This window comes from Anopheles coustani, chromosome X (genome assembly GCF_943734705.1).
Source record: "Anopheles coustani chromosome X, idAnoCousDA_361_x.2, whole genome shotgun sequence".
NCBI classification, from domain to species: Eukaryota; Metazoa; Arthropoda; class Insecta; order Diptera; family Culicidae; genus Anopheles; species Anopheles coustani.
Genome location: NC_071290.1, coordinates 11437730 through 11453977, shown reverse-complemented (window position 1 = coordinate 11453977; position 16248 = coordinate 11437730). Strand labels below are relative to the sequence as shown.

Genomic DNA, 16248 nt, shown 5'->3' with positions numbered 1-16248 from the left:
GAAAACCAACTGCATCTTTAACAAAATGGTATGTAACTGTTTAAAATAAAGTGAAATTTAAGCTTAATCCAAATATACTTGTTTAATATAAACACACTGTTTAACCCCTTCACGACCAAGGGAAATACTTTTCCCATCTACAAAACTCGTTACTGTTTGTTCAACTATTATCAAAACGATACTTTTGAAACGAAACATCAAAGAAAACATTATGTCAAAGGCGGCAAATGTCTTTCTGAACGAATAAGCAAATAAGAACTATCAAAATTAATTGCTCCAAAACCAAACCATTCGTGCGTTCAACCAACAATAAAAACTTAGTATTTGGCAAGTTGATGAATTCATTATTTTTTTTATAGAAATGGCTAAGATCTTTCTTTTAGAATTTTTATGGTGTAATTTGTAGTGGAAAGCAAATAAAATAAATTCCTATATCATAACTATACTGGTCATTTATTGACTTTTATAGTTCATAGGAAAAAATATTTCCCATGAAATTATAAAAAACCTACACCTACTGCTAGGTTTTTCTGGTGATATTCTCTTACTTTACACCCCAAATAGCCAAAATACTTAGTTGTATTGCCAATGTTAGTCTTGAATAGCTTACGGTCCTGAAAGGGTTAATGAGTTATGATGTGAGAACTAATGATGAAAAGGAGTTAAAGACACAAAGGATGCGTTCGGATCACCAACCAGTTTGTTGAAAAGGAAAAGACACTAGATCCAGCTTTTGACTCGGTACTCCCTTTTTCATTGGTATTTATTGATAGCACTTGACTTACGATAACTAAGGAAAAACGCTGTTGTTTCACGCGTACTTTTCGCCTTTCCGGAACCTCGTCCTCGTTTCCTTTCCCGAGGTGAGATTTGAGTTGAATGGACCGTTTCCACTCGGCGCTCACTTTCGTGTCGTTCCGGAAATCCTGCTCCTGGGAGAATTATGCAAATGGTCACGTTAAGATGTAATTTATGTACGTACGAACGCTAATGGGAGTGCGCTGGGTTAGTGTTTACGAACTGGCACACTTAGCTTTCAGCTGCCAGGGATGGTGATAACGGTGGGTGAGGGGAAACGCAGGGAAGGGTAAGAATGATGATGGCATTAATTTTAAATTAGCATCGGAAGATGGCGGCGATTCCCCGTTTGCTGGTTGGTTCCTTCCGATCGCGACGAACTGGCTGAAGAGTCTTGGACGCTGCAAGATACGAAGAATCGGTGGTCAACACACACTTCGCTGGAGTTGGAGCATATGATCGTCCTTTTTTGAATTTGTGTGTACTTCGATATCTCATCAGCTGATTTTCATATACGCTTTCATTCCCACAGATACACATATAGAAACAGGATGACTCAGAAGTGGTACTCGGCGTACGCGGGGGAACCACGGTTGCCTGCGATCGTGTCGATCCGATAGAAGGAACCTTCGGGGAACCGCAACACCTAAGGGACGGCCTTCGGGTCGAACTCGTACTGGGCGTACGGTGGACCGAGCGGGTGGAAGCGACCGCCCTCCGACGACGGTTCGCTCAAATCCTTCGGCGAGGCGCGGGACGAGGTGGTGCGCAGGGTGCCCCCGCTGACACTTCCCGCGCGCTGCTTCCGCCTCGGCCGGCTGCGTTTCAGCGCGAACCGCAACTCGGACGCCATCTCCGAGCAAAGGGAAACCTGCGGAAAACGGGAAACGGGATTTATCTAAGCTTCTTTGCTTAATGCAGGAGATGTTAAACCGGTTTTCCTCAACCGTTTTTCGTATTGTTGTATTTTCCACACGATTAGTAAGTTTATCTTAAACAGGATTAGTTTATTACACTCTATCCAGTTGCTTTGTAGTAGTTTAAAACATGAAAAACATTGGCTTTCGTTTGAATGGCCTACATTTGTTTAAATGTTGTTCCACGAACTGTAAATTTCATACAAGCAAGAGGACTGAATCACCGTCAATTTAAAAATTTCTCTTTTAAAAGATTTTTTTTAATCAGAGTGAACAATCTTCACGATGATTCGAATCATTAAATCACTCTTTTGTGATATAAAACGTGTAAAACGATGTATTAGTCGTCGAGGAAATTTTAATTCTCAACAGGGATTCTAATCACAAAGGATTAAATGAGTTAGTAAAAGACTTACGTGTCGTCATAGAGATTCGAATCCCAACTGAAGATTCGAAATTGAGTAAAAGAGTTACTAGTCACCACAGAGAGTCGAATCCCAAATTGTATGTATATTCATCTATAGTTCGTGTACTAAGTCCCTGTCTTGGATTTAAATTCTAATTTGTGATTTAAAAAAAAAAATTACTCAATAGTTCCAAAACTTTTCTATGAGTTAAGTCGTTATTCCTTTCAAAATCGAGTAGTCTCAACGAAAGAATGCAACACCTTCTTAATCCTTTATTAGAAAAGATAACATATCTACTCTCTCTTAAATAAACATACACATAATATTCTAATTGAAATTGATTCTGTTTCCTTTGAACGAATTTCCGCTTTTGGAAAATGCAAGGTGATCTTGTAGCAACTGAACAGAATATATTACTTTATGCTAATGGATATTATTGGTAAATTGATATCTATTGGAGATATTTTTACTGCATCAGAATAGCTCATATTGTTTCTACTCACCTCCTTCAGGGATGATACAGCCGAACGCATAATGTCAGGACGGGTCAGCAGCAATTGCAGCGGGTTTAGTTCCCATCCCGGCCAGGATTCGAACCATTGCGACCGCCGAAGATTTTTTTCGATTGGTTTTTGCAAGTGTTATAAAGCGAATGATTGCGAGAATTCGACAACACCCGTAACGTTCGGCAAATTTATCCAAACCCCGGATGAAAAGGGAATCGGAGGAAGAGAAAAGAAGAGAAGAACAGATTGCCACTGATCTCTATGCGTGATATTTGGTTCGCGGTGCAGTGCGTGCTTGTTGTTGTGACGGGAAGCTTTTCAGCTTTCCTGTTCTGTTCGTTATCAAAATGGATTTGTGAAAAAAGCTGGTGGTGCATACAGACATAAAGACTGGAAAAGTTTGCAGCCTCAGGGAGAGCAATATGAAAACTGATAAAGTAAAAGTAAAACCATCGAGCAAACGAGGATAAACCTAATTATCTGCCACATAAAAAGTGAACCCGTGAAGTAGAAGCGAACCTGTGGGGGAACCGGAAGCAAGTGATAATAAGAAACACAAATCGAAACCAAGATATTAGATTGGAACCAGGCCAGGGGACGACAAAACTAGCGGGGAAGCAACGGAAAGCAGAAAACGGGAAAAGGAGCGCCAATGACGTAAAACATTTTGTTTAAAGTTTTTCTTCAGAGTAGAATCGTTTTTATTTCCTTCAGACTGATCGTACTTTTGTGGGCGTGTGAGTTCGTTCGTGTACATGTATCTGTCGGTGTGTAATGTTTTTTCCTCCGCGTTTTTTATTACTTTTCACCACTGGTCGCTTCGTCGTCATTGTGTTAAAATTATGCTTCTCATATTTCTTCAACAACAGATAAGGATGGCTTTCTTTCTTCATCCTCTACGGATGTCTGGTTTTGTGCCTCTGTGTCCTTGCCGTGTGTTTCCTATCACTTATCGTTTATCTATGGTTCTTTCTGCTTATCTACTTTGGTTCTAATGTTTACTGTGCCCGGGATAAAATAGTAGATAGATTTTTTGGACACCCTTGCGCACATTGGAATGTTTGCTTTACGTCACCACTGCAACGATGATAGTTGGTTGAATATTAACAGAACAAATAAAGGGTACCCCAAGAAGTGATGAAATGTCAGAACAACATTTCTCCTCGTTGGATGGAAAAAAAATTGCCATGGAATGTTCCATTATCTTATCTCGACACAACAACAATTTTCGTTATTTTACGTTACGTAAACGTTTGATTTGAAATAAAACCCCCCAAATGTAGTGCACGTCTCTTTTTGTACAACTCTCACACGCTCATGTTGATCTCGATCATCGAAGAGTGTTAGTTATGTTAGTTTATTCTAAGGTTGTGTAAAAAAATTCCCTAATGTGTTAGTTAGTTCCTTTTGTCTCCTTATGGTTGCTTGGCTTAAAAGTTTTTTTTTTCGTCTATGATTACCGCTCTCTGTTTGTGTGTTTATGTTCGCCCATTTGGTTGTCATCTTTTTTTTGTTGTCGAGTGAGCAATACTTCTCACTTTATTTCATTTATATCTTTACACAATGTTTCCTTCCAGAAGGAGCATAACTTCGCTATTCTACTTTCGTTTACGTGCGCCACCTTATACTTTCCACACTTCCCTTTCTCTTCCTGTTTGCGAACGGATCATTCAACGTAAACCAAACGAGGTTATGCTCCGAAACCTTATAATTATGGTTACTCGCAGTTAGTGGTAGTTTACCAAATCCTTTTGTAGCGTGTGTCATTTCACTTCGCTGCTTCCGATGGCTTGTGGCTCGCGGGGTGATCGGTCTCCTTCCCAGAGTGCATTTGTTTATTTTTTATTTAGATAATCTTCTTCTCCCCGCTGCACCACCTACCGCTCAGCGTGATCCAGAGCAGCTAGCCGCCGGGAACATTGTTCACGAGATGGTTAGTCGATGGCTGTCAGTCAAAGAGTTCCATCAACCACGGATCTAATACTGCATTGTTAATCGTGGAAAGAAGGAAAATAGAAGATAAACACAAAAAACGTAACTCAATAGGCGGGTATTAGGGTGAGTAACAAAACTTGATGGATAGAAAGCAACCAAGAGGTAGGAAGAAACAAAATACAATAATTAAAATAGAAGCGAAGTGGACTGCAGAAACCAACAAGTTGAAAAGTGGGATAGAAAACAAAATTATACACATTCTAATGGTACGAGTACCGCCATGAAATCGTTCCTAGCCTTCCAAGATGCTCGTGGCTGCATTTGGTGTGTGATTTAACAACTGCTTGATGTGTGTTTGAACTGTCTCCGCGCTGTTTGCAACTTTACACCTGGGAAACCATGTGTGGAAAGGATGCATGCCATACATCAACCACGTGTATTGTAAAGGTTTGATCGGAGCATTGCGGAACGGGATCTGCACAAACATGGGACAGCGACGGAGGGCGAGTAATGTTTGTTAAACATGTCATTTTACACTGATACGATGCTGTGTGTCGCACAAATTTACTCCAATGAAATCTACTTTTCCTGCTTGCGGTGATTGCTAGTGTTTTCGGCTTCCTCTCCCTTTCTTGCACTGGTCAATATTATGTTCTTGTTAATTTTGTTTTGATGCCTAGTTGGTCCGGGCAGAACTGAAACCCTTCCTGTTTTACTTTTCTCAATAACTCAACTTAATACCTGTCCTACGAACACCAACCAACGCAACCCTTCAACAGAGGATTTTCTAAACGGTCCGAGAGGGTAGCTGAACCCTTTGCCCTTGCAGGTTCGACCTGGAGCCGGATACACTCTACTGTTCGCTCGCGTCTACTCGAATCTGCATTCCTTTGGATGCTTTTTCTGGTACGGCTCCTGAGGCGCAAAGAGGAACCACAGGAATAATCGAGAACAGTGTGGTCGGGGGCGGTAAACAAAAGTGCGGAGAGGGAGGGAGGCCGTAAATGAAGCCCGATTTAAGAAACAAATTACACGTAACGAAACGGAAAGAACAGAACAACAACGAGCGTAGGGAAAAGAGAAGAAGAGAGAAAGAGAAAAAAGAGAGAAAGAGAAGATAAATGATAGACAATGACGGGAACGATACGTCACGGTGTGGACTGGACCGGATTTCCGGGTCGGGTCGTGCGACATGATGGTTGTAATCTGTCACCGTTTTGTTTCCCCTCCCGTCTTCAGCGTGAATAAGGTTGTAGGGGAATGGGATGGTTCGCTTACCCGCTCCTCGACGGCCACCTTCCGGCTCTTCCAGACGAACTCGCACACCGCGATGACGCACGCAACTCCCATGCCGCCCATCAGGACGACAAACACGCCGCCAACGTTCGCCAACCCCAGCTCGTTCGCCGTCGAGCTCGACTTCGATGTGTCATCCTGCGGAAGGGCAAGCGGGACGAGAGAAGATGACAATTAAACACATGCACCCACAGGCGGGCGATGGAGGGGTGCGGACGGGGAGAAGACGAACACGTACCCTACAGGATCCGCCGCCTCGCTTTTCCTTCCACCAGCGAGTTTTCAGTATGTGCAGCTTGCCCTCCTCCTGCAGCTTCAGCACCGCGCCACTGATCGCCGTCCGGAAAGGTGAATCTGAGGGGACGAGAGTGAAGGGAAGTGAATCAAACGATGTCCATTTCCTTTGCTTAGGCGATTTTCTGGATCGATTTAATTTTCTCGAACAGTTGGATCGACATTTATCAAGAACTAGTTTGATTGATTTACTTGTTGACTGATAGTGTTCATTAAACAGGTATATCTAACACATAATTATATGAGTAAACGTAACAATTATAAGCGAAAACGTAAACAATTGAGGGCATCACGAGATACTGACGTGTCTTGTCAATTTTCTCGACGAGCTTTGCCAAAAATCTTGTGCCAAAAGTAAACAATAGTTGAAACTAAATGAAATTCTAATAGTTAACGACGCGGACTGAAGGGTTCAGCGTTCTATTGATCCTGATAATGGAATGTTTCAATAAGGAGAGGGAACATTTCAAAAGCATAGGGGATAAATTCAATCGGTAGAGAGAACATTACAGTCAACTAGGGGAATATGTCAAATAATAAAGGGAAATGTGCATACCAAACAAGGAGATTTGCAACAGTTTAGAAGAGCAAGTTGTCAATCTCACAAAAGTCCTCGTTTGTTGCAATTTATTTGTTTACTTTGTTCCGCGTCGGTATCAACAACGTTTGCGCAAGAAAAGTGAATTAATTACTGTGTATTTTTATATCGTCTATTATTTCGATTTAAATTGATAAATTTGATTTTTACATCAACTTGTTTACAGTATATTTTTTTATTTTTACGTTAAACGTAAAGAACCTCGCTTTAAATTTTATCTATCGACGTGGCATTTCATGTTTACCGCAACAAATATATACCAAACAAATATAATACGTTGTTTGACAGAACCATAACAACTCGAAATGAAAAAGATTTTTTTCGTATTTTAGTTGAAAACAACTTTCTTGGATGAAATCAACGCTTTTTAAAACTTTTAATATCGGTTGGAACCACATTTACTGACAAAAAACGTTTTGTTTGTAAAGTAAGAAGTTTGCTAACCTAACCGATTGCAAAGTTCCCCGTTGGGTTGGCACGATTCCCTTTGCTATTTGTTACATTCCCCTGTATGATTGCAAAGTTCTCCGAAGCGTCAGTAGATATTCCTTGTATATATGAAACTTCCCCTCTAACACTTGAAACATTCCATTATATGATTGGAAGCCCAGTATTTAGTAGTATTAGAGGGTGAAGAAGGGTGGAACGCACACCACGAGCCGCGCTGCAGTGTTGGGTTAAGTATGCTCATTAGGATTAGAAAGAAGAGAGATTTAGGTGAGTAGGTGGTGTGTTTTAAAGTGGTGTTGTAAAGCAGGGTGACAGGAGGACCAGAAAGTGTCGGCCAATTCCAAAAAGGTACACCAGGGAAAAAATCTAACTGTGTATTTGCTATGAATTGTGATCAAACGAGCTCGAAACTGATTAGCAATATCTATATTCCTTGGTAGCTCTACTAAATACCTTCCACTCACAAACAGAAAGGCGGAAACTTGCCCTGAAAACAGTGTATTCCGTTGTATTTTGACAGGTCGTGTCGACGAAGCTGACTGGTCGCGTCGTTATCTCGTAATGGCCCTCAATAATTACATTAAGTTCACCCGTCCTCAAGAGAAACATGAGTTATATTATTCGTTGGGGTTAAGGTCAGATATGTGGAAATCGATATTGAATATTCAGTGACGTTCAGAATGGTCGACACCGTTTGTTACTTACTCGGTGGCATCGCGATGCCGTAGCCCTTCGAGTCGAGCATGCCGCCCACCTGCGTCAGCTCGCAGTTGCGCTCGATGACGTACTCGATCGAGGTCGACTCCATGAGGAACGCGTAGCTGCCCTTGCCCTTGACCACGCGCTCGACGCCCTCGATGTTGCTGGCGGTGAACACCGACGGTCTAGCCGACTCCATGAAGCCCCACATGCGCTGATAGGTGGTGAAGTTGGAGTCCTGCGGGTAGAAGGAGTACAAGGAGAAGAGAGTAGAGTTGGTGAACTGAAGGGATGGTCAGTACCGGAGCGAGGTGCTTACCCGGAAGAAGGCGGCCGTGCTGCCTCCGCGCAGCGCTCCGTACTTGATCTTTGTCTGCTTCGCCAGATCCTCCGCCGACTCGATCGGCGAGTCCATCCGCTCGACCGTGAGGAACGCGGCCAGGTTGGCGGTGTAGGAGGAGATCATGATGAGCGTGAAGAACCACCACATGCCGGCGACCATGCGCGTCGAGACGGCCCTTCGTACGAGCACGTTTTGGTAGTGGTATTAGAATAGAAGCGGAACACGTATTAGTTCATCGAACGACCCTTTTTTCGAACGGGAACGCCGAAGACACGAACGCAACGCGGCCGAAGATGCTCACTAACGTCCCAACTACCTCCAGAGTGTACAGAAAGCCTCCATTACGGGCTCTCGGCAAAACATCACAACAAGCAACGCACAACGAGCGAACGACATCAACGAAAAGCGCCATGCAAGTGGCAAATGAAGCGAACAAAACCGATAACAGCAGGTGGCAGAAAGCGTTACAGGGGGGGAAAAGGTTGATAGAGGTGACTGGGGTAATATGCACCCCGCATCTGCTTTGATTTCTTATGAAAAAATCCTGTAAGAGTGAACTACATTATGGCTACCCTGTGAGTTTGATAGCTCTTCATCGACAGAAACACGAAATTAAAACAAAACAAGAACATCATCAGTACAAACATGTTCTGATGTAGTTTTGTACCACCCGCTAGGCGGAGGAATGAACAGTGTACTTTTCAACGATAGTACAAATCGTTGTGTTTGTACATGACGTGCAAAGGTCTGTTAATTAAAACACAGAGCCTCAAACCGCAAATAATCGCAAGAAACAAATAAATTAACTCGTATTTCAATTGAAAATGTGTTGCAAACAAACTTAAACGAAATCAAATCATTTGAAAAAAAAATGAGGACCAACAAAAGCATTGATTCCTTCAATTTGATTTACTTCTGATCCAAATACAGAACATTGTTTTCCTTTTCGATTGATAAAACTTTATTAGTTGAGGAGTGAATTGTACCTCTATTTTATGTTGTTTCTAGTCTCACTGTAATGGTGATTTATTTCTTTGTTTTTGTTGCCTACTGCCCCTGTTTAGCTGTATATTTTAGCCCAGCACAAGTGAATTTAAAATTTGTATCTAAAAGTTGTGATTTTTTAAGCAAACGCAGACAGTTTTCTAGAAGTAAATATTAGAGCTTTAAGGGATCAAATAAATTGATAAAACTCACAAAAAACACAATAGTTTTCTGAAAGGGGTGCATATTACCCCAGGCACTCCTACATGGTTCAACATGACTGCATTGCATCCGCTTTGTTCGTAAGAGTGACTAGTGTTTGGGAAGCGATGGTTTTTTGGTTTCAAAAGTAGTAGCACTCATCCCTTTCAAGTAAAAACAGTATGAACTATGGTTTTGTACGAGCGAAAAGTGTTTCAAGGTAGAGACACTATCGGACGGGCACACTTCCTACAAAAGCTGCAATGTTCAGCATTGGAAGTGAACATATGTTTTTACAAACTAACTTTTAATCTACCTGTGAAAAACCAGGTACTTGTGTGCTGAAAAATGGAAAGTAAAAAAGCCCATAGAAGAAAGGTCGGGAAGTGGCAAAATGGTTGTTAAATATTGTCTACCAGCAAACACTCCGTTTCCACAGTTGCTTTACTACGGTTTCGTACCCCGTCCCGGTGCTTTGTCTATGCTGTTCAGTGTTGCGTAACATTTTCACTAATCAATGCACTTCAATGTTTTTCCGCAGCCAGCGTAAAACATCGCTGCTGAAAGTCGGAACATTCGAAAATGATGACTTCCCCCATCAACTCTGATCTACGAATTTTCTTTTTTTTTTGCAAAGCACACCCAACACTAACACGCTGCACATTTTTTCCCTTGCTGAGAGGGCCCTGCAGAACTCTGTTCTGTTGTTAACGCTTGCCTCGCACTTTTCCACTTTCGTATCCGTTTTCCACCGTTTCGCTGGCGGAAAACATGATGTGTGTTGTGCACATAAGCGAATTTTCACTTGGGTATTTGTGAGCCTGCGAGGGCATTCTGCAATCGAACAGCATTTCATTTCCATTGAGCCATTGCTAAACGACTTGCATGCTTTTGCATGCCCGATTGGATTCGCAATGAGAGAACGGGTGAGTGAGAGGCCGTTGCATGAAGCAACACAATAGAGGAAAAACAGAACATACTAAAAAAAGAAAAAAAAAAACAGAAACCAGAGTTGCAGATACTGTCTACACATACGAAAGGTCGTTATACAACTCCAGAGGGGCGACGAGCAGGGGAATCGAACTTTTTCAGTCGACCATTTCTATTTCTACTCAACAATATTTTGACTCTATTTTTCCCATCATTGTTCCATCCTTCACTCTGGAGGCCTTGATTTTGGAGGCTTTAGTATTCTTTATAGCTTTGGGCATTCGACACGATCCTTCTAAAGTTTTAACATGACTTATTCCGTTTGCTCCGGTATGTTCCTGCCGTTGTATCATTTTTGTTGCCGACTGTCCATTAGTTCGAACAAGTTTTTATCCCATTTATTGGTCCAATTGCAACTAAACCCTTTCGTAATCATAAAACTAACTCTTGGCAAGCTTTGTCTTAGTTTTCAAAAACTTTTGGATTCATATATTTTATGCACAAAACTTATCAATAAAGGTTGTTCAATTTGTTACCACGTTGACTTCCAAGCGTAGCACACTTTCTAGGTACAATATTACATGATAATTTTTTTATTAAAAACTTACTAAACCCACAGTTTAGGAAAACCGTTATCGAAAGAAAAGGCTGATGAGAACTGGTACTGTCAAAATTATGTAAAACGGGTAATGTGGTAGTTAATTTGTGAAATTTTTTAATACCTTGCTAAGTGATTATGATGTCACTATTACATGTTTCAACTAAAATTCCAAATATTTAGGATGCTTTCAAATAATCTTTCGTCCATGAATCAAAAATGATTTCTTAGAAAGACTATTGTTTTTGTTTGTTTTGGCAAAACGTCTGTCATTAAATGGGAAAACCACTTTTTCATCGGAAGGTAGGAAAGAAAGACGAATTTAACGCTCTTCAGTAAGTTTTGAACCGTTTCATACTTGGAAAAACGGATTATCTCGTTGTGGTTTAGTTTAATTTTGCTTATCCAGTGATGTGCGTACTGAGTTAGAATGAATGAGTGAGTCAGATCGTACTATTGAATGGATTGATTTAAATCCTCTCGGAAAATGTTTGTAACTCTTCTCCAGCTTGAATCCTTTACAGGGACACGAGTCACAAGAGTGATTAACAATGTTGAATCCGAGCAATTAATTGAACCCGAATCATGGATACAAATCTCAAACAGGGATGTGAATCCCGATATAGTAAGTAAAATAAAACTAATGTCAAATTTACAATTTGGCAATGGTTCCGTTTGGAAAGAACGTGAGCCCACTTTATTTTCTCTCTGTCATGATTATATGTGCTGTCCTCTATTGGCAAATTTAGTTGATATTTTGAACTCGTTATTTGTTTTTGCTTAAACATTTAACAAACTAATATTAGTATATTAATGACGACTTTGCAAAGAAAAGTGTAAAAGTTTTCATTTACTTATTTGTTTAAGAATGCCTTGTGTTTATCACACTGTTTATGAATAACTGGTTGAGGTTTCATTCGCTTTTTGGGGTTCGATTCCTTGTTATGGATTCTTATCCTTGTGGTGACTGGTAACTTTTTCACACGACTTTGTTTCGACTAATAACTTATTATGTGCGTTTCAACTCACTGAAGAGTAACTCAAAGATGCGAATCATCGTGAGTGATGTTCAGAATGTTTCAATACTCTAGAATAATAATTATCTTCAGAACTGATGTTTGCCACCACTGCCCCTCTTTGCCATGAAACAGGAAACAATCCTGACCAGCGCTCGCATGCCCGAACGTTGGAGCGTTAGTTTTTTTGAACCCGCAGCTCCCGCTCCGAGTGCATGTGTCGGATGCAGCTACACCCCCGCAGGGGCGTTTGAAGTCGATCGTCGATGCGGCATGCCGTACAATCGTGTGTGGGAGCCGGGGAATGTTCCGCTCACGGCACTTCGGACGCTATTGCAAAACACATGCATCCCTCTAATCGATTCCATCGCATGTCGCATCCGGGTCAGGAGGCGGAGCACGGGCTGGCCGGGCGGGTGGGTGGGTAAACGGGCATGCAATATTGCCATAACGAGGCATTGCAACGATTCACCGCTTCGACCGTTGGGAAGGAAGTCAAGCGGATGTCAGCTGGCGCACAAGGTCGATATCCGGCCATTCCCGCACTGGTTCGCCTGTTTTTTTTTTATGCTGGCCCGTAATGCAATTGGCCGGGGCTGTAAGAACAAATTGGGTTTGCTGCAGGCCCAACCTCGGCCGGCCCGCATCCCGGAAGTCCGGAAGACGCTGGCCTTTTATCACGGGGAAATCGTTAATCTAATTTGCATTTGTAAATGGAAACGTCTGGAGCGGGGCTTGGACTCGATTTGATAGAAAAGCTTCGGTACGCTCCGAGTTCGGTGAATAGTAATAGTTTTGCATGGAATAAACTGATTATGAATTATGCAAGCAGAGAATCGAGCTCCAACCGTGCTGTATCATAAAATCAGGTCAAATTGAGCAAACTGGACGTTACGGTCGCACAGTTATAAACTTCATATTGTGTGGCCAATGCTAGACCTTTATCAAATTGCTTCTAATATTTGATCTGCATTGAAAACATGACTTCATCGGTTTTATTGTGTTAAAACTTCTCCTGTTCAATTCTTTATTTTTAAAAGCAAACATGCAATATACTTTTATACTTTTATACAACTGCTTTAACACGTTTACTGATACGTCACTCAAAGGTGGGTGAGAGCAGCAATTAGTTCTAAAACGTTGTTGGCTCATTAATGAATGAAAATACAACATAAAAACTAAAGTAATATTAAAAACAGGTTCTTTGGGAAGTTATAACCTAATTTGATCAAAAAAGATTGTATTAAAAAAAGTGCTTAGACCGCTTGGCAGTCAACGTGTTGAAAACCAACCGTATTTTGCATTTGCGATTTCAATGATAAGTTTTACCAATCAGTAAAAGTCTTCTTGTTGTATCAACAACCTTTCTAGTTCTCAAAGTTAGTAAAACGGAACGGTTTTTCCACATTTTTAGATTAATGTTCTTGACCGATGAAGGTTTTGAAAGTTTTGCTTTGCGTTGAGCTACAAATCCGCAAAAACTCAATTCAAATTAAAATGTTAAACGTTTACTGTAAAAGAAATAGTTAAAATTAATTGAAGTGAAATGTATTTGATTTTGCTTCAATACCGAATTCCAAAACTTGTATAAATTACTCGAAGTTCAGCAACTAAAACCACAGCTTTGAATAACAGCTACAAATAGTAAAAGAAAATGACAAAAATGCTAGTGGACTGGCCAAGTAGAACAAACTTGGAGTGGTACATATCGTGCCTTCTGTTGTACCAAAAATAGTTTCTCCTAACAATCCAGTGTAGTACCACTAACACACTTACACATACACACACACATACACACTGAAGAATTTTAACTAAAGACGCAACTGACCGGCCCGGAATGGTTGGAAATGTGTGTGGGTTTTTTCCAATTCTCGAGTGGCTGGAAAACTTTTCAAATTTCCCTTTCCCGAAAACCGGGCAGGAGGTAAAAATCGAATTTCTCAAAGGAGTGCTTGGGGCCGCAAAAATCGCAAAATTGGATCGGCTTCCCGGGTCGTGGAACGAATGTGATCGTTGGAATTAATTTCTATTTCGCTACGAGTTTTGTACATTTCCTCTTGTGCCCGAGAGCTGGTTGGTCGTCTCACTGTTGACTCCTTATTTTGCACATTCCGATGAATCCCGTCAGCCGGAAAAGTTTGCGCTGGGTATCATCCGACCGCAAAGCGCAAGGAAGAATCTCTCCAGTTGGAAGGAAAAGGAAAGAACTCGGTTGAGCACGGTCTTAAGTAAAGTCAACAAAGCGTCCTGGAACGCTTACTGCATCGGAATTTGTGAGAGCCCAAAACTCAGGGTGGGCTAGAGGGTGAGTTTGAAGATAAAATGGCGGTAGAGTGCAACAGAGAAAATGCTGAAACTCGTCGTCGCGAAATATCTGTGCGTACGGTTTGTGGAGTGGACGTCATGTTTTTTCCACTTCTTTTCCACGCGGGGCTGGGGGGCAAAAGGAGTGAAAAGCAGGCGCTGAAGGCTCGAACAATGACAAGCCGATTGACGGGTGTGCGCTGGCGACGACGCCGACAACATGCGATAGCAAACGAGGGCCTGAACCCGCCGGACTCAGGTGCCATTGTCGGGGCGAGTTTTCGAGGAAACGATGAATTTTAATAAACCCTTAACGCGATCCATCGCCACGCCGCTTTTCCGGGGGGCTTGAAACCGAGTCCCGGGAAAAATTAGTTTACTCTTTGTCGGCGCCACGCTCTTTTCTTCCCATTTCCCAGTTCGGTTCCGTGAAGGTTTCGTAATTTCTTCATCATTGCGCTCGGAATTGTGCGCAACTTTGGCGAATGTCCCTCCAGCTCCAGGGTGGCGGGAAAACGCACCCTAGACGCCATCGTCCCTCGCTGCCATTGTCGTCAAAATCGACAAAGAGACGGAAAGAAAATCGAAAATGGCCAAAACGTCTTACCTCATAGTCGAAAGGCTCGTTCGAGAAAGAAAATTCCACGAAAATACAAACGTGTAGCTGTGTGCATATGTGCGTGTGCAGGGGATGCTTTGTGAAGTGTTCACACTTGTTGTACAAAACGGGCCCCTCTATACAAACATACAACAAAAAACGTCAAGTGGATCCGGGTTCGATTCCGAAGTGGGAACGAATCAAAAGCAAACCTTCTACGAACGGGAAAGAAAAGAACAATGAGCGGAACAAAAACCTGCACATTGTGTGGAAGGCTTTCAAAGTCCTTAACGCCGCACTTTAGTTAAATAATGGCTACGTAACACTGGAATATGTGTCCGTTTGAAAAAAGTTGTACTTAAAAACTAAAACATGTTAATAACATTGAAAAAGCTTACAAAGTTAAATTAAAATTCGTAAAAAACTAAAAACTTAAATATGTTGTGTTTGGAGTCAAAAGTTCTAAAGAAGATTAACTAATGTGAAAGATCTTAATATAAATATAATAAAGATGTTTGGTTAGACTATAGAAGAAGTATAAATTAAATTCACGCTTTCGAAATCGATTGTTTTTACAGATTTCTGATGTAATATTATCGTCAGATATCGCAGCATCGTGGAGATCCCGATTACAGAGCCATTGCTGCCCTTTGCCCCTTTCACCAGCGCGCTGCCCGTCCGTTTCTTAAAAGCTAGGAAAGCCCGAGGCTATGAATAATAAATCAAACATCTCTCCCTCCTCGGAGGGGTTGACTTTTCTCATAACGTTGGCATAATTCGTTCGAATAGGCGGAAAAGAAAAACGTGACATCGGAGCGTCAATGCAGGTGAGCGACCATCGCATTCTCAGCTGCACAATATCTGTGTTACTATGACCTAAGGCATACTACGTTAGAAAAATGCCTCTTTTGCCATTTTCTTCATTTAGTCTCTTTATCTGCAATACATTATTCCCCAGTAACTTTAATTTCTCTTTTTCGTTCCGTAAGGCATTCCTTAGTGAAAAAACTTATAATTGTATATTTTAGTTTCTTTTATGGAGTTTTATGTACCACTTTTGAACCATTGTTTCTGAAACATTCCGCACATTTTGTTTGAGCACTACAGATGATGAAGCATTGTCTTATCACTGTTTTCTTAATAAAATCACCTCTATTTGACTTTTTTTTATCAATATTTTACTAATACAAACAAAACAATGACTTTTTTGTGTTGTTAAAACAAAATATTGTCTATAACCTCCCGTACTCTTGACGGAAAACAATAATTGTATGTTCCGATACTGGAGCGTTCACCAAAAGTAAGAATCATACACGATTCTAATAAAATCGAGGTACACTTTCCTTAATTGTAATTTAAAAACATAATAAAACC

At 41.2% G+C, this 16248-nt stretch overlaps 1 protein-coding gene across 1 annotated transcript in view; it reads right to left on the bottom strand.

The window, feature by feature from the left end:
- Positions 1-1444: 1444 nt before the first annotated feature.
- Positions 1445-16248, bottom strand: part of LOC131269087 (glutamate receptor ionotropic, kainate 2) — a 126600-nt gene continuing 111796 nt past the window's right edge. Inside the window, exons 13-18 of the mRNA XM_058271405.1 lie at positions 8220-8418; positions 7907-8138; positions 6098-6213; positions 5842-5997; positions 2626-2628; positions 1445-1669 (exon numbers count right to left, since the gene is read on the bottom strand). Of these exons, the coding sequence (XP_058127388.1) occupies positions 1445-1669; positions 2626-2628; positions 5842-5997; positions 6098-6213; positions 7907-8138; positions 8220-8418 (931 nt within the window). The remainder of the gene's footprint in view (positions 1670-2625; positions 2629-5841; positions 5998-6097; positions 6214-7906; positions 8139-8219; positions 8419-16248) is intronic.